The sequence below is a fragment of the Protopterus annectens genome, chromosome 6.part0 (assembly GCF_019279795.1).
Source record: "Protopterus annectens isolate FY-2018-M chromosome 6.part0, PAN1.0, whole genome shotgun sequence".
Taxonomy (NCBI): Eukaryota; Metazoa; Chordata; order Ceratodontiformes; family Protopteridae; genus Protopterus; species Protopterus annectens.
This window is the reverse complement of record NC_056737.1, coordinates 430,934,645-430,959,863: the sequence shown is the minus strand read 5'-3', so window position 1 is coordinate 430,959,863 and position 25,219 is coordinate 430,934,645. Positions and strand designations below refer to the sequence as shown.

The following is a 25,219-nucleotide window of genomic DNA, read 5'->3' as shown; positions in this document are numbered from 1 at the left end:
CTCATACAAAAATAACTCCTGGATAGCCTGTACACCATACAAATCAGGTACAAGAGTGAATAGCAAATGAATATGCAAAGGTGCGAGAATATTTTCCGATACTTCATTTGTTTCATACCAAGAATATCATTTCTGTAAAAACATCCTTTATTAGTGAAAGAACTTGAATAATAGGGGAAGACACAAATTAGTATATATGGCACAACTAATTTCATTTTGTAACTGCAGCTCACATACATAATTATTCATTTTAAAAATGATGTTATGTACAGTCTTTTTATCTAAAACTGTAAAGGCTTTAACATCACTCAGTATATATTAAAGACACATGCTGCCAGGTTGGCCAAACAGTATGATGCACAGGAGACACTCCAGGTGCAGTTAGAAATTGACAAGACCCCTATTCAAATTACAGCTAGGTACAGGCCTCCAAATCTGACTCAAGATGCCCAACTCCACCTATCTGGACCTCTTCAAATCTATCAAGATTCAATCCTTTACCCTGATCCTGGGTGAGTAATTATCCAACCATAGACTGGAAAAACTACTCATGGCAGAACACAAATGCCCAGAGATTCCTCTATTTTATCAGTGCAAATGCCTTGGAGCAGATAGTCAGTAGCCCCACAAGAGGTGTTATTTTGGACTTGCTATTGGTCCCCCACCAATTATCTCTAGGGAATAGGTCATCAGTGGCCTCTCAAAGGGAAAAAATACAGCCTCCATGGTACCAGATAACATCCCAAGCTGCATCCTACATGAACTCAAGCATGAACTATGAACACCATAAGGCACCCTATTCAACCAAAGCCTGAGTACTGGCTCTGTCACAGCTGAGTAGAGGACAGCCACTATCATCCCTTTACACAAAGGTCATCCTGAAAATTATAGACCCATCAGCCTAACTAGACTGACCTGCAAGGCCATGGAATGAATCATGGACATCATTAACAGGGACACTGGCAACCACAAAACACTTGACCCCACAACAGTTTGGCTTTGTCAAGGGGAGATCATGTCTGTTAAATATGGTCAACTTCTTTGAGACATTCACCAAAGCCATGGATGAGGCGAAGTTGGTGCACACTGCCTACTTTGAACTGTCCAAAGCCTTTGACACTATTCCACACTCGGGCATAACAGATAAAGTCTCTCAGGTATGCATCAATCCATGTGTTACCAGATGGGTAGTAACTGGCTCACTGCTAGAACTCACCTAATCAAAACAGAGGAAGCCACCTGAAGCAGTAGACCCGTAATGAGTGACATACCCCAGTGATTGCTTTTGGGGGCTCTGTTATTACGGATATACTTTCCTGAGGTGCAGGGCAAATCCACTGGCCTATGGCTGACCAAGTTTGCTGGTGACTCCAAGCTGGGCATAGTCATCAATTCACCATGTGATGTGGATGTCCTCCAAGATGGTATCACCCAAATGACTAGTGACAGAAGCATGGTCTCAAGCTGAATGCCTAAAAAATACATGATCATCACCTTTGGGGAGAGTGACGTCTCTACATATCGCATTAATAACAACATCCTAAGTACACAAACAGTCGTGAGGGATTTGGGCACCCAGGTTGACAGCAACCTGACTTTTGGCCCACCTTGTATGTAAGAGCATCTCATCCAGGGACAAAGATGATGACATCCCTGTATTGTTCCTTTATAAGGAAAAGTCTTGATTACAGCACCCCCTTCAGCATGCACCTCACAAAGCACATGCAGCAGCTGGAGAGACCACTGAGGTTCCTTAACAGGAAAATCCAGGGCCTCAAACAGCTACCCTACACAGATAGGTTAAAAGCCCTGTCCCGTTTCATACATAGTCCTCAGAGCAATCTCAAATCACACCTTGATGGGACTACTGCATATCAAGCATGTTAAGCTCCACTCGAGCAACCCTTATGCGCGACCTCAACCTGGTCTATGATATGAATAGGACTTGTTGGCAAGACAGATTTCTGCCCCAGAGACTCCCCATCTGTGAAATGACTCCCTCTCCACATCAAGCAGAGTACGTCGTTATCCCTTTTTAAGCACAGCCTGGATAACTGGATGGGAAACAGAAAAACTTCCCCTGGGATTCCACCTATGTCCCTGCTGGACAGGGGCTTTGGGTGCTGACTTGTCTAAACATTGGGTAAAGTATTGGCTAGGCTTATAAGGGGTCAAAGCCAATAGCCTAGTAACCTCCTATGACCACAAGCCTCTCCAACTGTTCAGTAAGCTATCACTTGGTTAAGTCAAATGCCCTAATGGGCCCATTCTAAACAAATACTATTATTATCAGTCACACAGTGACAATTATACAGCATAGCATTCATGCACATCTTTCAAAATGTTTTTTATCCTGACCAAAAAAAAAACCCTCCTCCCCCACTTATCCCTTATGTTTACTTTTGTGTTTTGCCCAGTACTTGTTGTTTTTCATATTCCTACTCACCTATATACCTCATTTCCTCACCATTTATATAACCAGCAAGATTGTCACTTTGCTGTACACACCTACTTTCTTCTATATGATGACTACTCTGTTGTCATTCATCATTCAGGTTCATCATTGTGATGCTGGATTGCACACATAATTGCCCATAGCCGTCACTTCAGTCACATCCCTCAACTATAGGGCCATAGAACAGCCTAGGACCATTTGCTCCCCTATGTCGTCACCTTGCTTTTCTTTGCAGTTGTTTCATCAGCAAGCCGGTGCTATTCAATGGCTAACATATGATGTTAAGTTGTCCATCTCGCCTTCATTCTTGCTGGATGGGTTCGGAGCCGATCCTCGGCTCCAACTCGGCCACTCTAAAAGCTCAAGAGTTGGTTCCACCGGCTCGAGGCTCCCCTTATATCCCACAATGCTAGGCGGTAATACCTCTGATCTCGTTTGCCGCTGCAGCGATCGAGGTGTGTTGTTTCTACCGGCTTCAGGTCAGTTGATATAGATTAGTCTATAGTTAAATTAAATCCCTTTCATTTAGTTTTTACTAGTTATTTCCCTTAGTGAGTGGATTCGGACCCTTTCCTATCTGTTTATCCCCCCCTTTTTTCCTCAAGAACTTATTAGTTCTCCCTCAGGCCTTCGGGCCCTTCCATCCCCTTATTAGTGGTGTGTATGTGTTTGTAGGAATTTTTAAACTAATTCTAGTAGTTTAATTTTTAGTTAATCTTAGTGGATAGTGTAATCAGTGTGTTTGTGTTGTGTGGTGGTTACACTTTTTTCCTTAAAAATGTCTAAGGATTCAAAGGTCTCAGGCTTCAAGAAGTGTGACTTGTGCTGTCAGAAAATGTCTCTGACAGACGGTTACACTTCTTGTGTTTACTGCCTGGGACCTTTACACCTGCAGGACTCTTGTGCTGTATGCCATGGCTTCAGCCCTAGAGTCCTGCAGGAAAGAAAAAATAAACTTATATTACGAGGCTTATTGAAGCCTGAGGGTCCCCCGACTGTTTCTTCGGGCAAACCCTCCAAGCCTTCTAGGTCGTCGGCTCCAGTTTCTGAGTCGACACCTAAGGCTTCGAAGTCTGCTACAACATCGGCTCCGGCTGGAGCCGATGAGACTCGAACTCTTATTTCTTCGGTTCCCTCGGCTCCGGCCGGAGCCGAGGTGTTGGAAATCACCGAGTCGGCTCCGATAAAATTATCGGAACCGACATCTAGGAAAAGGTCTAGGTCACCGTCTCTTGGCTCCGTTCATTCGGCTCCAGCATCTCCCTTGCTGTCTGAACGGAGCCATAGATCTCACTCCTCTAGGTCGTCGAGACTTTCGGACCATGACCTTCAGAGGGTAGTGAGTCGACTTCTTAAGTCCGAGGCACTGGCCCAAATGCTTCAGAGCCCGACTCAGCAGTCGATGCTTAATCCGATTTCTCAAAATATTCCTCCTCCGACTCCTTTGAGTTTGGAGCCGGGGCGTTTCGGACCCGAGACTGTGGCAGCGTCGGAGCCGATACATTTGTCTTTGGCGCCGTCGTCTGCTCCGTTTTCTTCATTGGAAGAATCTCGGCGCTGGACTTCCCTCGTCGGCTCCGAGGGGGTGAGTGTCATCGGACCCTTGTCCGACCCCGCTCTCCCTCTCGGTGCTTCGGCGCTGGTGAGTTCGGCTCCGACATCGACCTCGGAGCCATCACTGTCGGTGCCGAGGGAGGATTTCAGCTCTTCGGAGCGGAGACCTCTGGCTCTGCCTGACAGGGGTGCTTTCGAGGTCATGCGGAGTGTGTTGGAACCTGGTTCAACTCCACAGTCGGCTCTGTCCGCCCCTCCCTCCTCGGTGCCTCAGGTAATTTCTACTCACTCCCTCTTCCCAGACCGCAGAGAGCCAGCTCCTCAAGAATCCCCTATCTCATCCTCTTCCGAGGCCTCTCCTGAATTGGCAGGAGAGCCCCCTAGGAAGAGAAAGTGCAAGAGGAAGCACATAGACTCACCTGAGTCTGTCACCTCTGACACGGATTTAGAGGATTCTGAAGGTTCCTCCCCGTTCCCTCTCTGAAGATGTCTCCTTTGCAGACATCCTGGAGATCCTAAAACAGAGGGGGAATTGGCCAGCCCTTAACCCTTCGGAGGATGAATCTGTGTACCTTGAGGCGTTCGGCTCTCGCCCTTCCACCTCCTGGGTGCCCCCCCCCTTTGACCCCCTTATGCAGGTGGTAGCAAAAAAGGCTTGGACGGCTCCTGACTCTGTGGACCCCACCCCCAGGAGACCTTCAAAGTTTATTACAGCACCAGCAGACAAACAACTTTTGACTAAAGGAGTTTCTGTGGATGCTATGGTGGTAGCTGCTGCCACCAAGAAGGAACTAGCTGATCCTTCAGTGCCTGTCCATCCTCCTAACAAGGAATCTAGGTCTATGGACAGGATGCGGAAGCGGATGTTTTCGTCAGCGACTTTTTCTATGCGTTCGCTGAACTACCTCTGTCATTTCACTCGTCTTCAAAGAGACTTGATCAAGGAAGCGAGTGAGATGTTAAAGGATCCAACAGCTGCGGGTTTTCAGGATAAGATGAACGCTCAGCTGGCAACCCTCAATTCGATAGCTAACTCCTCCATGCGCCTTCTTTCATATGCGGCTGATGGAGCAAGCAGAGCCGCAGGTACAGGTGTGGCCTTACGCCGGCATGCCTGGATGCGGCTATGCAATTTTGCAGATCCCTTTAAGACGTCTTTCACTAATTCCCCGTTTGATGGATCGTCCCTTTTTGGTCCTCAAGTGAAAGAAACCTTGACAAGGTGCGAGACGGATGGCAAAACTCTTTCTGCCGTCGGAGTCCGTTTTTCTACTCCTTCTAGGCCTTACCCCAAGGGCCAGAAAAGTGGGAAGATGTGGTTCCGCAAGCAATCTCAAGGGGCTTTGCCTGACGCACAGAGTCGGTTCCCCTCTAGAGGCAGAGGGGGGAACAATAATGGTAGACGTCGCCCTAGAGGCAGGGGGGGGGGTCCGCAGAACCAGGGCAATCGAGAAACTTTTTCCGATGAGCCCTTTCAGCATCCCTGAGGTGTTGCCCGACTGTCCACCTTCGGAGGCAGTCGGGGGAAGATTATCACTGTACCCAGAAGCCTGGCGATCGCTAACTCAAGACAAGTGGGTACAGTCCATCATTTCCAAAGGCTATTCCATTCCGTTCTTTCGCACTCCAAATCAATCAAAAAAGTCCCTTCCAGATGTTCCACCCGCTCAAAGGGATCAAGCAGCGTTAGAAATATCAAAGTTGCTTGCAAAAAGAGCCATTCAGCCAGTTCCAGCAGACCAGCAAGGATCCGGAATCTACTCCAAATTCTTTTTGGTTCCAAAGAAAACAGGGGACTGGAGGCCCATTTTGGATCTCAGCATCTTGAACAAGTCTGTCAAGAAAACAAGATTTCGGATGGTCACATTGCAATCCATCCTACCCCTATTGGGAAAGGAAAACTGGATGTGCTCTATAGACCTCCAGGATGCGTACTATCATATAAAAATGAACAGACGCTCCAGGAGATTCCTCCGCTTCAGGCTGGGAACCAGTCACTTTCAATTCAGAGCCCTGCCCTTTGGACTCACCACAGCCCCCCGGGTGTTTACCAAATGCATGGCAGTGGTTGCCATGCATTTGTTAAACAAATGCATGGCAGTGGTTGCCTCTCATCTGAGACGTCAAGGATTCCAGGTGTTTCCATACTTAGACGACTGGCTCCTTACAGCTCCCACCAAGCATCTTCTACTACTTGCCAGAGACTACACTTTTCGCATATTTCGAAAGCTAGGTATCTCAATAAATTGTGAAAAGTCTGTTTTGTCGCCTTGTCGTGCTATTACCTTCATAGGCGCAAATCTAGACACAGTCAGCATGTCTGCGAGACTCACAGACCAAAGGATAGCAGACATACACAAACTAGTCTCTCTTCTTTTCCACAGCAACAGAATCAAAGTCAGATTAGTCCTAAAAGTACTGGGGATTATGGCGGCTGCTATCCCTCTACTTCTATTAGCCAGATTTCACATGAGAATCTTACAATGGATGCTCTTCACACAATGGTCATACCAACAACTTCCGATGTCCCACACCATTGTGATAACGCAAGCATGCAGGAATCATCTTCTTTGGTGGATTTCTTCCCCTCAACTCTTCCTAGGAAGACCCTTTGTCCCTCCCTCTCCGGTTGCTACTCTGACAACGGACGCCTCCCTGATCGGGTGGGGGGGGCATTATCAGGGAAGGACAGTCCAGGGCATATGGCAACCTTACGAACGCCACTTGCATATAAATGTTCTAGAGATGAGAGCAGTGCTTTTAGCATTGCAAGCCCTTCAAGACTCTCTTCCGATGGGAACAATAGCAATTCAGACGGACAACATGTCTGTAGTGTGGTATATCAACAAACAAGGCGGAACCAGATCCTACCCCCTATGTCGAGAAGCACTCAGACTGTGGCAATGGGCGATTTCTTCTCAGCGGTTTCTGATAGCAACGCACATCCCCGGGAAGTCCAATCTCATTGCGGACAAATTGAGTAGAGCTATTCTCATGCCTCACGAGTGGTCTCTGAAAAATTCAGTCTTGGAAAAAGTTTTTCAGAAGTGGGGCCAGCCTTGCTGCGACCTTTTTGCTACTCCCCAAAACAGCAAGTGCAAAGATTATTTCACCCTCTTTCCTCTACCAGGCCATCCCAGCAGAGACGCTCTAGTCCAAGTTTGGCCCCGGGGACTTCTGTATGCATTTCCTCCCTTCCCACTAATTTCTCAAGTGATACAGAAAGCCATCCCTCAGAAAGCTTCTTTGATCCTCATTGCCCCTTACTGGCCTCGACAGGTTTGGTTCCCCTTTCTGCACCATTTTCTGTTGGAGCAACCCTGGCATCTGGACCTAGTTCCAGATCTTTTGACTCATCAGTCGGGTCAGTTACATCGCTCCCTCCCCTCTCTGAACCTCACTGCTTGGTTCCTCCAATTCCAACCGTAGCCAGGCTTCCTCAAATATCTCACTCAGTTCGAGAGATTTCAATAGCTTCCCATAAGTCCTCCACTCGGAAGATTTATCTTAGTAAGTGGAAACGCTTCTCCTATTGGGCTCAAGGAAGGGATATAGATCCTTTCACTGCTCCCATTCAAATGGTCCTTGATTTCTTAGCCGGATTATTCCACGCAGGTTCGTCTCCTTCTAATCTTAAGGTTCAATTGGCAGCTATTTCTAATTTTCATGTTGGAATCTCAGATTCTGCCATCATGTCTCACAAGCTTTGCAAAGCTTTTTTGAAGGGAGTTTTTCTTCTCAAGCCTCCTATTAGAAATCCTCCTCCTTCTTGGGACCTTAACTTAGTTCTCACATCTCTGATTCTTCCCCCTTTTGAACCTGCAGCTTCGTGTTCAATGAAATTGCTATCCTGGAAGACACTATTTTTGGTAGCAATTACTTCGGCTAGAAGAGTCTCGGAGCTTCATGCACTCTGCAGTCGATCCCCTTATCTTTGTTTCATACGGACAGGGTATCCTTACGGACAAACCCATCCTTCTTACCCAAAGTAGCCTCTCAGGCGAACCTAAATCAGAACATTGACCTTTCTGTGTTTTTTCCTAACTATTCTAACAGGTCTGAACAGAAATTACATTGGCTAGATGTTCATCGACAATTAAGGTATTATTTGGATAGGACCAAACAGAATAGAAAGGCTGACCAACTGTTTGTTTCTTATGCAGAAGGCAGAAAGGGCCTTCCAGTTTCGAAAGTATCACTCTCCAGATGGCTTACATCCTTGATTTCCTTTGTGTATGAGATTAGGCATCAAAAGTTACCAAACAAACCTAAGGCTCATTCAACTAGAGCCTTGGCTACTTCTATAGCTTTCCAAGACAGGCTGCCTATTGATACGATTTGTGCGGCAGCTACATGGGCTACACCTCACACTTTCATTTCTCATTATAAGTTGGACTTAGCTTCCAGAGACAGAGCTAATTTTTGTTCCACTGTACTCAAGAGTCTGTTCCGATAGGCCACTCGGGACAAGGTGCTAGGGACGCGGTCCTATCCAGCAAGAATGAAGGCGAGATGGACAACTTAACATATAGAAGTTATGTTCTTACCATAACGTTCCATGTTAGTTGTCTTCTTCTCGCCTTCTTTCTTGCGTCCCACCCTCCTTCCCCCTAGCCTGGACAGACCTAGAGGAGTTTGATTGTGACCTTTTTTTCCTACCACCTCTATTTGCATATATATACATTGTGTTATGTACATATTCCCTCATCAGGTTGTAGGTCACCTTCCTTCTGTCTTTTTATAGAGGTGGTTTTTTCCCCTTTCCAGTGTGATTTTTCTCCTGGCTGGGCCTAGCTTACAAACGAGATCTGAGGTATTACCGCCTAGCATTGTGGGATATAAGGGGAGCCTCGAGCTGGTGGAACCAACTCTCGAGCTTTTAGAGTGGCCGAGTCGGAGCCGAGGATCGGCTCCGAACCCATCCAGCAAGAAAGAAGGCGAGAAGAAGACAACTAACATGGAACGTTATGGTAAGAACATAACTTCTATTTTGATTAGCTACTACCCACTTTGCCCAGTGACCTCCCACCCAAAAATATTTAGCACTATGCAGGTATGCAGTACTTACCTTTGAATCCCATCCTTAGTGTACTTTTTACCTTTAAATTCAGTATCATACCAGCTTAATCTCAGCTGAGTTAGATTACTTTTCTAATGATTCGACTCAAATTTCTCAACTGCTGAAGGTTTGAAGTTTCTACCTACAGCCTTTTCTTTGCCTTCTGATAGCTTTTTAAAGATGTTGCCTGTTACCTATTTTCAATCAATCAATTATGCATTGGCTTTAAGCCCTTCAGTTGTCTACTGTAAGATCTGAAAAAGGCATATAATCAGGCAGTGCTCTTGGGCCTTCCCTAAAATTGGACTCAACTTGTTGGACAGCTGGGATGAAAAATTACAAAAAAGTAATAACCTTTCAAATTTTTAAGCCCCTCCAAAGTCAGAAAACACAGTAGCCTATGATGAGTTATTCACAGAAGCTCTGTACAACCCATGTCAGTGATTGCATAGAGACTGCTTTACCTACCAGAAGCCTAAAACTAACTAAAAAAAAACAAAAGAAAACAAAACCAAAAAAAAAAAAAATAGCCCTTGTGGAATCCAAAATTCAAAGGTTGTACAACAAAATAAACAAAGTCATAGTTTTATGATGTGTACCACCAAAAAAGATAAAACCTCTCTCATCAAACTGAACAGACAACTAATAGGACTGATTAAGTCTAGGATAGCAAATTCTGTGGTAAAGATGGCATTCCAGTCCAAGGATAGCCATAAGAACTTTTTTAGCTAGTTTTGAAACCTCAAAGGCAGCACACAATAATGTGCCAAACTGTTGATAAATGGAGCCACATTCATGGGTCCATGAGATATAGCAAATCTTCTAACTGACAAATTCAGCTCCAACTTTACCCCCCACTCCACCCTCAGCCACCTCCCAGGAAAAAAAAAAAATCCTCCTAAATAGGCTGAAATATGATCTTTCACAGCCACTGGTTATCATTATTCAATCATTACCTCCACTCTGGCTTTGTGCCACATGAATGGAAGACTGCAACAATCATCTCTCTGCACAAGGGTAGGCTATCAACTTATCCCAGAAACTAAAGAATCATTAGTCTGACTAGTCTCATGTACAAAGACATGGAAAGAATTATCATGGAAATGATTAATAGTGCCATAGGAAACCTTGAGATACTGGACCCTACCTAGTTTGGTTTCATCAATGGCAGTTCCTGCCTACTGAACCTGGTAGACTTCTTTGAGAAGGTCACCAAGGGAAGGGATGAAGGCAAAATTGACCTAGCTAAGGGATTTTACACAATACTCCACTTGGGCATTGTAAACAAATGAATGGAATTAGACATAAACCTTTTTGTAAGTTACTGGATCGCCAGCTGGCTCACAGACAGAAAAGAGGAAGTTAGGATTTGGAGAGACCATTTCCACAAAGAGGTCAGTCACAAGTGGCGTCCCCCAGAGCTCTGTGCTGTGTCGGCTCCTCTTTTGGCATCTATTTTTTTAGAAGTTAAGGCCAATGTCAAGGCTCTGGTTTGCTGACTTTTCAGAGGATTGCAAGCTAGGAACAATCATAGAAACCCCCAACACACTAACATCTTACTGGAAGCTCTAACACAGCCAAATGACTGGTTCCAAAGCCACAGCTTAAAACTAAATACAAAGAAATGCATAGTAGTACCTTTTGAGAAGTCAGCCACCCAAGGAAACTCTCTCATTGATAACCACCCAAAAGTTGTTACAGTAGAAAGGGATTTGGGGACTCAGACTTTTGACCAATGTGTCTAACACTGTAAGAAAATCATGCTGTGCCACACAACTTATATGTAAGGGAATGGCATCTAGGTCTAGGAAAGTCATAGTGTCACTGTACTAAGTCTTCATCAAATCCATCATTGAGTATAATGCCCCCTTTGGTATGTACCTGACCAGGCAAATGCAACAACTGCAATGTCCACAAGAGGTTCCTCACAAAAAGAATACAGGGTATAAACACAATGTCCTCTGCAGATCACCTCAAAGCCATATCTCTGTACTCTGTTTCCTATAGACTACAGAGAGGCAGTTTATGTCTGGCATACTAGGAATCCCTGGATTCTGCTCTAATGCACCTTTTGCATATCCACAGAATGAACATCACCAGAACTACTAGATCTAAGGATTTAAACTTTACTTGCAACTTAAATAGGACATATTTGAGGGACAGATAATTATCACAGACAATCCCCATTCAATAGAATAAGCTTCCCATCCATGTGAAGGAAAGCCCTTCCCCAGCCCTATTCAAATGCAAACTGGATTAGTGGATGGGAAATTGTAATTTCAACCCTGTTCTGACACCTGTATCTCTTATGGACAGAGGCAGCTATTAAATCATGGCCTAGCTAACATATACCCTCTTAACATAACTTATAAGGCACAATAACATGTGGGATATATTTGGGTTGCATGGCTAGGATTATAAAGCCATCAATGGTCATTTGCCTAGTATCAAACTATGAACCTATGAATATTGGGAGGAAAATAGAGAAGCAATAATAAGCCTGTACTGAATCAACATTACTGTAAGGCTTTTGCAAAATCTAGAGGTTTACAAAAAAAAACAAAAAAAAAAAACAGAATTGTCTGGGTGATACAGTAGGGACTTACTGTTAACAGAAGGTAAAGATAACAGTGTAAGCACATCTACTGTGCCATAACTACTAGGTATAGACAATGCCAAATAGATCTATGCCCTGCCAGCTTGACACTCAATTGTGGCAGCAGAACAGTAAACAGTAGATAAAAAATAAATTAGTTGTGAAATTAAATTTCAGATCTGTATCTTCACAGCCACACCAGCAAGGCTGTTTTTAAAGTAAGTTCTAACTACTTTGCTGGAGCAGAGACTTGAGCTCTAGATTTAGACTTAGAACTGTTGTTATACTACAGGTGAGATTACATTCTTCAGCCAATACCAAAATCTCCTGATGTCCTTCAAGGATGCATCTGCAGTCCTTACAAATGGGTTGTCCTGTCGTCAGGCAGCCCTTCGGTCGGCCGGATTCCAAAGTCTGGGTCTGGCCTCGGCTGATGTCGCACTTCACCCGACGTCATAGCTGCAGTTATTCGGGTATAAAGGTATCAGCCGACGCCATCTTCCTCAGTCTTTCTTGCCGCGTGGCGCCCGAAGCAGAAGCTGTTCGCAAGTGCCGGTCGGTCAGAACCAGAGTCTACTACTACCGAAGACTTCTAAAAAGCTAAGTACCCCGTTGGGGACTCTTTCTTGCCTCAGCCGATGTCAGAAAAAGTGAATAACTGTTTAACTTGTGGGAAACAAATACCTCATAAAGATTTCCACTCTTACTGCTTACCTTGTTTAGGCCCAGACCACGACGTAGCAGCTTGTCTAGCCTGTGCTTCTTTCAACCGACGGACGCTTAGACGTCGGTCGGAATTTGCTGAGGAGCTTTTCGGCTCCGTTTTTGCTTACATTATGCCGTCGGATCCTCCGACTACGCAAATTTCTAAAAAGCGCAAGGAAAAGGACCGACACTCTCGGTCCGCGGTTTCGGCCGAAACCACGGTTAAGCCAACCGCGAGTGTCTCGGTTTCGGCTAGGCCACCTGCATCCATGTCGATTAAGGCCTTTGCCAGGGCTAAAGCAGCTAAATCTACCAAAACTGTGCCTGCTAAGACCCCCTCTCACAGGCCTAGCTCTAGTTCACAAATGCTTAGTCTAGCAGAGGATCTCATTTCTTTGATCCGGGGATCCCAACCACACCCAGACAGGGCCTCTCACCCACCTCCAGAGAAGAGGCCTAGAGTAGAGCCCCCTGAGCCAGTTTCTTCAGATGATTCCTCTGATGAATCAGATAATTCAAACCCTCCAGAGGGCCCTTATTCTCCCTATGAAGACTCTGATGCTGAAGAGTCCATTCCTTCTGCCTCTCCGCCTGAGGAATTTTCCTTTGGGGAAACCTTGCATGCTATGAGGGAACAATTTCAATGGCAGGACCAGGATTTTTCAGACTCCAGGAAAAGGCTTAGAACCTTTTTGCATTTGCCACAGCATAGGCCTTTAGCCATTCCTCCAGTACTTACTGTTGTGGATGATGCATTTAATGATACTTGTACTGCTCCTGATTCTCTTCCTCCGGCCCCTGCTAAGCCCGATAGGTACTACAGGGTTCCGGACACACATTATCACTTGTATAAGGCTCCTTTTGCAGATCCTGAAACTATCTCCCAGGGACCCAAGGCTGTAGCAGCTACTTCTGCCAAAAACCCCCTCCCCTCTGAAAGGGAATCAAGGGCCTTAGAGAGATGGGGTAAAAAAGTTTACACTTCTGCTACTCTTTCAGCTAGGGCCTTGAACTGTCATTTCCACATGATCCAGTATCAGGAATTTATGTTAGACCAGTTAACTAAAAAACTGTCTTCAGATGAACGATTAGACAAGAAATCTGTTCAGGAAATGGTACATAACATTCAGCAGGTCAGTAATCATTCCTTAAAATGCGCCTATGATGCACTGGAGTCTTCCTTTAGATCAGCCATGACTGGTACAGTGATCAGAAGACATGCATGGTTAAAAGAGCAGTCCTTACCAGACCATGTTAAATCAAAGCTCCTAGATGCTCCCATGGATAAGCTCAATTTGTTTGGCTCCCCTGCTCAGCAGGTGTTGAAGAAGGTGGAAGAGAAAGCAAAATCTGTCCAGACAGTCAAGGATTTCTTGCAGGTCCAGCCTCCAAGGTTTAACAGGAACTGGCCTTCCAAGAATTGGTCCTTTCCAGACACCTCCAGAGCTCAGAGAGTCAGGAATAGGCGCTCAAGAGGCGCAGGGGTCAATCCAGAGGTGCCTACAGGGGACATCAGTGGCAGGCTAACAACCAGCGAGGTACAGCCACAGATCCAACCACCACCACTTCCACAGGACAATCACAGTGACTTGGCTCTGGCACCGCCTACCAGGGAACAACTAGAAGCACCCTTAGGCGGGAAGCTAGCCTTATTTTCAGTAAACTGGCATTACATCACAGGAGACAAATGGATTTTACAGACAATAGACCAAGGTTACAGGTTTCACTTCCATACTCTACCAAGGAAGAGAGGAATGCCAAACCTACCTCCAAACCAGAAGACAGAAGCTCTAAAGCAGATAACTCACTTACTAAGGATGAGAGCTGTAGAAAAGGTACCATCTATGGAACAAGGGCAAGGATTTTACTCCAGACTATTCCTGGTACCAAGAAAAGAAAACCAATGGAGACCTATTCTCGACCTGTCCGCTTTAAACACATACCTCATTGTTCCAAAATTCAAAATGCTGACCCTACAGCAACTTCTTCCCATGCTGGGCAAGGAGTCTTGGCTGGTAACTCTAGATCTCAAGGAGGCATACCTGCACGTCCCCATACGACCAAATTGCAGAAGATACCTCAGATTTCTTGCAGGATCAGAGCATTATCAATTCTCAGCATTGCCCTTTGGCTTATGTACTGCGCCCAGAGTATTCACAAAATGCCTGGCATCAGTAATTGCTCATTGCAGGCTACAGGGAATTCAAATCTACCCTTACCTGGACGACTGCCTGTTACAAGCGGACAACAAAAACAAATTAACAAAATACTTGAAAAGGGTCATTCATCTACTGCAAGCCCTGGGATACACAGTCAATATAAAAAAGTCAAGGCTGATACCATCCCAAAGGATAACCTTCTTGGGTGCAGAGCTGGACACTTCAAAACAAATGTCATTCCTAACAGTAGAAAAACAGGAGCAACTCCCTCTCTACTTCATGGCATTAACAAAGCAGAACCAGCTAACAGCAAGAAAAGTACTGCAAGCCTGGGTTACATGGCATCCTGCATAATATTGATTCCACATGCCAGACTACATATGAGAAAGTTACAGTGGTACCTAAGGAATTTATGGTCTCAGCACAAGCACAGCCTAGAAACCCAAATTCCAATAATTCCATGCCTGAAGCAAGAATTCCAAATGGTGGGCTCAGGCCTGTCAGTCAAACAAAGGACTGCCCTTCCACAGCACTCAACCAAGTCAGACCATCACAACGGACGCCTCAGACCTCGGTTGGGGGGTGCACATGCTGGACAAGTGCATACAAGGCTTATGGACTCAAGACCAGCTGCACCTACACATAAATCAAAAGGAAATGCTGGCAGTAAAACTGGCAATTCAGGCATTCAGACCATTTCTTCGACAGGGACAACTGTTGATAAGGACGGACAACACCACAGTTATGTGGTACATCAACAAACAGGGAGGCACACATTCTTACCCTCTATGCCGGATGGCAATGGACCTCTGGAATGTGGCCCTGAGCTTCAACATTCAGTTACAAGCAATTTTTGTGCCAGGAAAAGAAAATATACTAGCAGACATCCTAAGCAGAACTACCACTGATGCCCACGAATGGATGCTGCATCCGGACATCTTCAAAACCATTACAGGGAAATGGGGACTACCAGAAATAGACTTATTTGCATCCCCACACAATCGCCAACTGAAAAAATTCTGCACGAGGACGTACCACCCATTTGCTTGGAAAGTGGACTCCCTATCTTTCAGTTGGAAAAACCTGACAGCATATGCATTCCCACCTCTTCCTTTGATGCACAAGGTGCTATTGAAGATCAAAGAAGACCGTCCAAGGATCATCCTGATAGCTCCAGACTGGCCAAGGCAACATTGGTACCCATTACTGAGGAGTATGTCTCGGGAACAAATACGGCCACTGCCCCTAGTTCCCTTACTGTTAACACAGAACAACTTCAAAACCCTGCATCCAAACCTGAAAACACTGCAGCTGGCTGCCTGGAACATTGCATAAGACCAAATAACCCAGATTTATCTCAGAGGGTTAAAGACATTATCTTGGAGGCTCGCAGACCCTCAACAAGAAAAAAATTATTCAGCAGAATGGAAAAGATATCTCATTTGGAGTACTGCAAAAGGAGAAAATGTGTCACTGGTAAACATAGCTAACATCCTGGAATACTTGGCAGAGCTCTTCCACAATGGCCTGTCCTATTCTTCCATTAAGATTCATGCATCAGCTATTTCAGCAGAATACAACTTGGATCCTCCAGTCTTCTCACATCCTCTGCTCAGGCAGTTTCTGAGAGGAATTAAAAATGTAAAACCACCTAGGAAGCCACCATTGCCAGCATGGGACTTGAATTTTGTGCTAGAAAAGTTGACACTCCCTCCTTTCGAGCCAGCAGCAACAGCAGAATTACAGTACTTATCATGGAAAGCTGCTTTCCTGCTTGCAATCACTTCAGCAAGAAGGGTTTCTGAACTACAGGCATTAATGGCAGTACAGCCCTTCCTGATCTTTCATCAAGATAGAGTGTCCATGAGAACTAATCCTACTTTTATGCCAAAGGTGGTCTCCAGGGTATCTTTAAACCAGGCTATCCACCTGCCTACATTCTTCCCCAACCCACAGAACAGGGGAAAAAGACTGTTGCATACCTTGGATGTGCATAGACAATTACGTTACTACCTGGACAGGACCAAGAGCAATAGAAAAACTGACCAGCTACTGGTGGCATATGCAGCAGGAATGGAAGGAAAAGCAATTTCAAAACAGACAATCTCTAAGTGGATAGGAAATTGCATTAGATTTTGTTACTCTTACCATGGGAAGAAAACTCCAGAAAACATCAGACCTCACTCTACAAGGGCTACAGCCACTACCACAGCTTTTTTACGAGGAGTGGCTACCAAAGACATTTTAGAGGCTGCTACTTGGAGCTCCGTGCATACATTTGCCAAGCATTATAATTTACCCTTATACTCCAGATCCCGAGCAGGTTTTGCCACTGCTGTTTTGCAAGGGATCTTAACTACACCATAATCTTTTTTCTCCACCTCCCCCAGTTTGGCTATGGTATTCTACCCATTTGTAAGGACTGCAGATGCATCCTTGAAGGACATAGTACAGTTTTGTACCTACCATAAATGTAGATGTCCGATAGGCATGCATCTGCAGTCAGGATTACCCTCCCTCCTTCCCCTCTGAGGTACTCCTAGGGTATTTACCCATCTTCTAGCTAGCTGGGGGAATCTATTGTGGTGTATTTGTTTGTATATATGTATATACATGTTTATTTTTATTTGCTCTCTCTTATTTGGAAGTTTTTGCAATTATCCAAATTTAGCCTTCCTAGAGGGCACCTGGCATCTGGGGCAAGAAACACTGAGGAAGATGGCGTCGGCTGATACCTTTATACCCGAATAACTGCAGCTATGACGTCGGGTGAAGTGCGACATCAGCCGAGGCCAGACCCAGACTTTGGAATCCGGCCGACCGAAGGGCTGCCTGACGACAGGACAACCCATTTGTAAGGACTGCAGATGCATGCCTATCGGACATCTACATTTATGGTAGGTACAAAACTGTACTTTCTGATTCTTGCTGTAATACCAAGAGAATGGTGTGCAAGCTTTGTGAATGAACAGCAGGGACAGATATTCTGCTCAACAAGGTGGCCTAGACGAGGCTTTATAGACCTATCATTTTGTGAACTCTAAACAATTAAATGACTCAGACTGCATTCCAGTACTATAACCACACTTCTCCTTAGGGTACAACACAGAGCAGGATTCATAGATGTGTCAAGCAGCTTAGGCTTGGAATGCTCCTTACCATGAAGATGAGCATCTTAAGTAACAGTGCAGTAGTGTCTGAAGATGGATTTGGCAGAAGTCTAAATACGTTATGTCATTTTACTTGATTCTTATGCCTAAAACTCCTAATACTTAGAGGAATACATATCAGGATGCATATTCATGTTTATGCACACAAAACTATCAAAACATGTTGAAAGTATCCTGACCATGTACACAATATGAAGAGGTTATTGCTGAAAGAAGAAAGCCATGGAACTTACTGCAAAATGCATACTGATGGATATCAAAATATTAATGACTGATTTGCTACTGCCAGTGCAGTTATAAAAAGGATTAAAAGAAATTATATGTCCTGATTAAAAAAATAGAAGGTAATAAACACAATGAAGAAAAAAAATAAAAGCTATATGAAAAGTACTTACTGAGAAGAGTGCATCTTAGCCAAATCGCAGAAAGCAATACTTCATTTGATTGGTTTACCTGCCGACTTCAGAATGTAAAGGCTAGGCTAGTGGGCTAGTGGTTAAAATAAAACAAAATATCAGACTGTGATAATAGTATTAATAACCTATGACAGCCTCAAATTCTAAATAGAAATAACTTGCAATCTGTAACAGTAAACTAAAGTAAACAATGTAAGTTCTCATAAAAACAGATCTGTTCTTTTGGATCTAATCCTTTATGAAACATTACGTAACAATATCTACAGCTTAGATGGATAACTGCTTCTGCTGTCTTTATTAATGTTGTACATTTTACTCTGTCCCTAGATCTTTTACTTTAATTTTGTTTTTCTAAATGATGTAGCACACTGAAGCATTTCTTATAACCTTATCATTTGATTCCATCGCCCTTAAAGGAGCACTGGCTAAAAAGACATTTCACACAACACTGCTTTGCTAACTAAAATGCATTAATTAGGCCTGCAAACAGAAAGATTCTAATCACAAGGAAATATTGTAAAAATAGTGCCATAAAAAATTTCACTTTAGCAATAATAAATTATCTTGTTATGCTGTAGAATGTTATTAAAATGCAGGCATAAGAAACCTCTACTTCAAAACATTCTAGCTTGTTTTAAAAAGTTTGTAGTTGTCAAATGGACAGTTAAACTGCTTCATTCAATCTTAACAGAAATCCCCAGTTAAGAATAATTCTAAATAGATGTCTCCAGCCGTGTGTGCGCACGCGTGCTTGTGTTAGGTCTGCTATGCTCTCAGCTCCATGAAAAAGATGAACAAAGACTCCCAGACTACAAAAGAAATTATGCACTAGACTCATGTGATCAAGCAACATGAAAGCTACCAATAACTTAGAGATATACAGCATACAGCTGATAACATAGCTTGTTTGAAAAAAATGCCAGATTTGTAATACATAATGGTATTAGTAATACATACATACTGAAATATAAATGATTCCCCAAATGTTACCCACTTGCAGGCATCCTTCAGTAACACGAAACAATTGGGAGTTTGAAATATTAAATACATGTTACAGCGAAAATGGTTCAATCTTGCGGCCGTTTCTAAAGGATTCCACTGCCCAGAACCGGTATGCGCCTCGTGGTTGGGGATCGCTGAGTAGATGAGAAGCGACTATGCACAAGCAGATAAAATGTGTGTGCTTACTTCACTTTCTCCTCTGTCTCACACACACACACACACACACACACACACAAAGGCAGCCACACAAACAAACTGCCTCTTCTGCATTCAGACACGCTGCATTCAGACACGCAGCATTCACTCACACACAGACAGCAGCAGCACACAATAAGAATTAATCACATTTACGTTGGTGAATTTCCGTTAAACACTTATTAAGCAGCGAAAGCGCTGCTTAGGAAGTGTAAATAGTGGCTAAATGGATATGGCTAAATGGATACGACTAACACTGGATCTACATGCTGACACACTATCACACATGCAGCCACATCACAGTCGATGAGACCAAAACTGCGGATTTATGTAAATATCGGGTGGCATATTACGAAGAACAGGAGAACAAAAACAACAGTACTATTTAAAAGCAGAATATGCAGGATCACAAACTAAACAAAACTTACTAAATAGCAGCTACTCATTTCTGTGTCCAGAGATGTTATCTGCAGCTTCGCAGAAGGGAGTATTCCAATGCAGTTTTTCATCCGGAAGGAAACAGTGGTAGTATAAGAGTTCCACAAGCAGTTATGGTACCTGAGAATGGGCTGGCCTAGAAAATGTCTATGTCACAGTGTGGGAGGATCTGCAGGAGCAGAAAGTACTCATTTAACTGTGTCGAAGGTACGTCAGGAAGGGGGAGACAAATTGCAACTGAAAGGATGCGATACTAAAGAACGGGGGATGGGCTTTCCTGCCCTATGCTTCGGAAAGGCAGAAATGTAGAACTGACAAATCTGTTTCTGCATTCTCGTAAGTGTAGATGGCTGGGATGAGTTTACAAGGATGGAACACGTCTCACGGTTGAGCTAAACTGTGTTTAAGCCTGGAGTTTTCCTTTAAGACCTCCCAGGAGAGCACCAACTCCTGCATGGGACCTCAATTTTGTTTTGGAAAAACTCTCTCCCTCCTTTTGAGCCAGCTGCTACTGCAGGCCTAAAATTTCTCTCCTGGAAAACAGCTTTCCTTTTAGCAGTCACCTCAGCTAGAAGGATTTCAGAATTACAGGCTCTTAATGGCAGTGGATCCTTTCATTATTGTTCATCTGGACAGGGTAGCTCTCGGGACCAATCCATCATTCATGCCTAAGGTGGTATCCAGTGTGGCTCTTAATCAGACCATTCATCTGTCAACTTTCTTCCCCAATCCACAGAACAAGGGTGAGCGGATTCTGCATTCATTGGATGTACACAGACAACTTAGAGATTTTGTCCTGTTTAAGTAGAATCTAAGAAAATCTGAACAACTATTGATGGCATTTGCTGCAGGGGCAGAGGGAAAGGCTATTTCAAAGTAGACTATTACCAAATGGATAAGCCACTGTATTCGTTTCTGCTATGTGCACCATGGTAAACCTATCCCCAAGGGGATTAGATCCCATTCCACCAGGGCTGCATCTACTTCTGCAGCCTTTCTCAGAGGGTTCCTGCCAGAGACATTCTAGAAGCTGCTACCTGGCGCTCAGTTCATATGTTCACCAAACATTACCATTTACCTCTCTTCTCTAAATCCAGAGCTGGCTTTGCCACTGTTGTCCTGCAGGGCCTTATGGCTGCTCCTAATGCTGTATAAATCCATCCTCCCAACCATAGCTTTGGGATTCTACCCAAATGTAATGACTGCAACAGTGAAACATGAAGAACATAGTACACTTGTGTACACTTACCATAAATGTAGATGTTCGAGTGTTTTCACTGTTGCAGTCATGGTTACTCACCTTCCAGCCCCCTGTTTTTCTCTTACTATACCTCTCCTTTCTTTTACTATGCTTAAAAGCCTTTTTGAGTGTATTTGCTTTTGTTTGGAGGTATATTTTTTGTGTTATAAATTATATACTTCTATATATACTTTTTGATCCCCATTTGCGGGGCACCTGACATCTGGGGCAAGAAAAACTGATGTAATGGTGTCGACTGCAAGTTTTATACCCCTGACGACCTGATGTCATGGAAGAAGGGACAGCAACCGACACAGGACCCAAGTCTTTGTTAATCAGGCTGACTGAGGGCAACCTGCCAGCATATTACCCAAATGTAATGACTGCAACAGTGAATACACTCGAGCATCTACATTTATGATAACTGTACTTTTTGTTGTTTTTCACACTTCCTCAGGTGCTTTTTTCCAAGCAGATCAACGTATCTTGGTCTACATACTGTATTTCACAAATTTGTTGTATTAATGACCACAATTTTTTTTTATTTGAAGCTTCTGACAAATTTTCTTGTGGAAGCATTTTTCTTTCCTCTAATTTCTCTTTGTCTTTTTGTATATCTTGTGTCTGGAAATTATGTGCCTTTTGCTTAATAGTAACAATACATAATTTATTTCTTAACCATTTCTCCTAACTGTATTAGCTGTTTGAAGTATGTGAAGAAATTTGTGTACGAGTGTGTTTGTACATATATGTTTATAAGCATACATACCACACAGACATTATACATACATATGTAAAGAAAGTGATTTTACATTAATATTAAAATGCAGTGTTTTTTAACATAAGTTGGAAAGTCCATACTTGCTAGTTTGATAACCATTGTATTGCATCTCGTTTCGTATCTAATTCATTAACATAGAAGTATCCAGAATATCATTTGTTATGGCTGATTTGATTATTGAGCCAGCTTCTTTCATGACAGGTTGAGAATTATAAATGTGGGCAACTCTGGTACTTGTACTAACTTAATGGAACTTCTTCTTTGTTTTTCAGATATCTTCTGGAGCAGGATTTTCCAGGCATGAGAATTGGACCAGAGCCTACAACTGATTCCTTCATTGCAGTGATGAATGGGGATACAGAGGGAGTTATTCCAGGAAATGCTCTGGTCGTGGACCCCAAAAAACCTTTCCGCAAGCTCAACTCTTTTGGAAATGCTTTCCTAAATAGGTAAGTAGATAGCAAGGTTTCCACTGTCTTTAGTTTTTTTCTTCTTCTTTTTTTAAGTCTACAAGATCATCCCAGTGACTCATCTTCCCACATCCATCCAGCCCATGTGTGGGAATGAGAGACGAGTATCCATGGTCTAGTTGAGAGCATTTGGCCTATTCCGCATTTGGCCTATTCCTGCCTGAGTAGCCCAGTCTGCTTGTTTGTTCCACCACAGTGAGAGTCAGGTTGTAAGGAGTGGACTAGCTTGCTGGTCCTGTGGCGCTACCCTGCATCCCCTGTGGAGCATACCCCCACTGGTGGCTTTTCCAAGCTGTGCAATTGCTGCTTTGCTATAGGAATGTGCTTTTGCATGTTCCCTCTTCCACATGTGAGTACACAGTGGGTGGCATAAGCACTACAGAGTACTCCTGATAAGAATCCCTCCAGTAGCAAGCCAGAGATACCTTCCTCCTCCCCTCCACAGGATGGGTGAGCTAGTGGTCTGTCACTCCCCCTGTGAGCTCCATCAGGCACATGAGCAGCTAATCGAACTTAAGTCACATGGGACATAGTAAGGGCTTTATCTCCGTTTGCCACCACATCTGTCTTTTTATCCAGTCTTTAACTTTCATTAGTTTTTGAAAATGTTAACTTGACAGCAGCAGTAGTAGTAAAATTCTCTCAGTATGGAGAACATCGATGTCTGTGCAGTGACAGAAACCTGGTTCAAGGCTCCTGAGAGCACCCCAGCACTATCAGGTTTTACCTCTTATCATGCGTTCCGGCCCCAAAATCCGGACAATACCAAGAAAGGAGGGGGGGTATCCATATTCATCAAAGACACCCACACCTCAAGACTGGTGGCAACGCACGATGCATCAGAGACCATCCAGGTGCAATTAACCATAGGCAAGACTGCTCTGCAAATTGTAGCATGTTACAGGCCACCCTCACAAACTCAGGAACCTCACATGGCCTTCCTGAAAACACTAGAGGGATAAATGTATCACCAAACACCATCATACTAGGTGACTTCAATTACCCTAATATAGACTGGGAACACTACTCAAGCCCAAACACCCTAGCCCAAAAGTTCCTGGAATTCATAAACTCAAATGCCATGGAACAACTAGTCACCATCCCCACAAGAGGAGAAAACATACTTGATCTCATCATCACGAACATGGGAGCACAATGTTCAACACCGGAAGTATACCCCTCACTGGTGAGATCAGATCACAAACTAATCTCGCTGGAGGTCCTCATCCCACCCCCACCTGAAATAAAAAGACCACAGTAAAGAACTTCGAAAGCCGACTTCACACTTCTAAAGACTAGTGTGGTCTCCTTTAAGGCCCCGAGCCATGGAAAACAGTACTCAAGCCGCTGAATCACTTACAAATGCCTTCTACCAGCACCTGCAGGACTGCATGGATAAGGCAATCCCAAGCAAAACAAAGACTCTTTGTACCAAAGGCAAGCGTCCAGTCTGGTGGACCCCAGCCATAAACAAACTCTACAACAAAAGGAGGAAGCTACTACAAGATAGAGCAAAATCCTTAAAAGGTAAGACACCCTTGATCACTATAAGTAAAACTAAGAGCTCTCATAAAATCATCCAAAGCAAATTTTGAGAGAAAAATAGCTAAAGACTCAAAAGACAATCATAAGGCCTTCTTTAGCTATGTTAGAAACCTGGGAGGAAACTCCCAGATATGCTCAGAACTAGTTCAAAATGATGTGAAGATTACTGATCCTACAGACATTGCCAACATACTGGCTGACAGGTTCAGTGCAAACTTCTCCCCTCCCCAAAGGAGAGATATCTATACCAAGCGATTGCAGCCCCCAAACATCTCCAACGCCCAAGTGAGAACTGCTCTCTCCAAAGCAAAAACACAGCATCCATGGGACCTGATGGTGTCCCCGGCTGTGTGCTCCACGAACTCAACGAGAATTAAACCCACAGCTAGGACAGCTGTTTAATCATAGTCTTACCTCTGGATACGCATCCAGGAGTGGCGCACTGCAACTGTGGTCCCACTTCACAAAGGCGGTGCCTCCACTGACCCTGGAAATTACCGGCCCATTAGCTTGACAAGCCTTATCTGCAAAGCCATGGAGAGGATCATAATGGACCTCATAAATAAAGACATAGGGAATTTGCAGACTTTGGATCCATCCCAGTTTGGCTTTGTCAAAGGCAGATCATGCCTTCTAAACTTGGTTGACTTTTTCGAAACAGTCACCAAAGCCATTGATGAGGGAAAGGCAGTCCATACAGCCTACCTCGATCTGGCGAAGGCCTTCGATACAATACCCCACTCGGGTATCATTGAAAAGCTCATCAGCTTAAATATTAACCCATACATCACAAGATGGGTTGCAAACTGGCTGAGTGACAGAACCCACAGGGTCAGAGTTGCTGGCGCCATGTCAGACTCAAAGCCGGTCACAAGTGGTGTACCACAGGGCTCAGTCCTGGGCCCACTCTTGTTTGGCATCTACTTTTCCGAAGTACAAGCAAACACAGGAGGGTTATGGCTGACAAAGTTTGCAGATGACTGCAAACTGGGCCATAGTAGAAAACACATCTGACACAGATATCCTTCAGAAGGGTCTCACAGAAACGGATAACTGGTGCCAGAGCCATGGCCTAAAGTTAAATGCCAAAAATGCATAGTCATACCTTCGGAAAAACAAGGTTACCCCTAGCTACCAAATAGGTGGCAATCCACTGAGCACAGAAGAAGTTATCAGGGACCTGGGGACCCAGGTTGATAGTAGTCTGTCATTCGACACCCATGTAGCTAAAGTAGTTAGGAAGACCTTCTACATTGCCCACCTTATCATGAAGGGATTCTCATCTAGATCAAGGGAGGTCATAGTCTCCCTATACTCATCACTCATCAGACCAATGATTGAGTACAATGCCCCATTCGGAATGTATCTGACCCGACACTTGCAGCAGCTGGAGAGGCCACAAAGTTCCTCACCAAAAGGATAAAGGGTCTCAAA

General features: G+C 44.1%; 1 protein-coding gene across 1 annotated transcript in view; it reads left to right on the top strand.

The window, feature by feature from the left end:
* EHD4 (EH domain containing 4) overlaps positions 1 to 25,219 on the top strand; it is an 886,342-nt gene that overhangs the window by 240,261 nt on the left and 620,862 nt on the right. Inside the window, exon 2 of the mRNA XM_044074173.1 lies at positions 22,043 to 22,219. Coding sequence (XP_043930108.1) covers positions 22,043 to 22,219 — 177 coding nt within the window. The remainder of the gene's footprint in view (positions 1 to 22,042; positions 22,220 to 25,219) is intronic.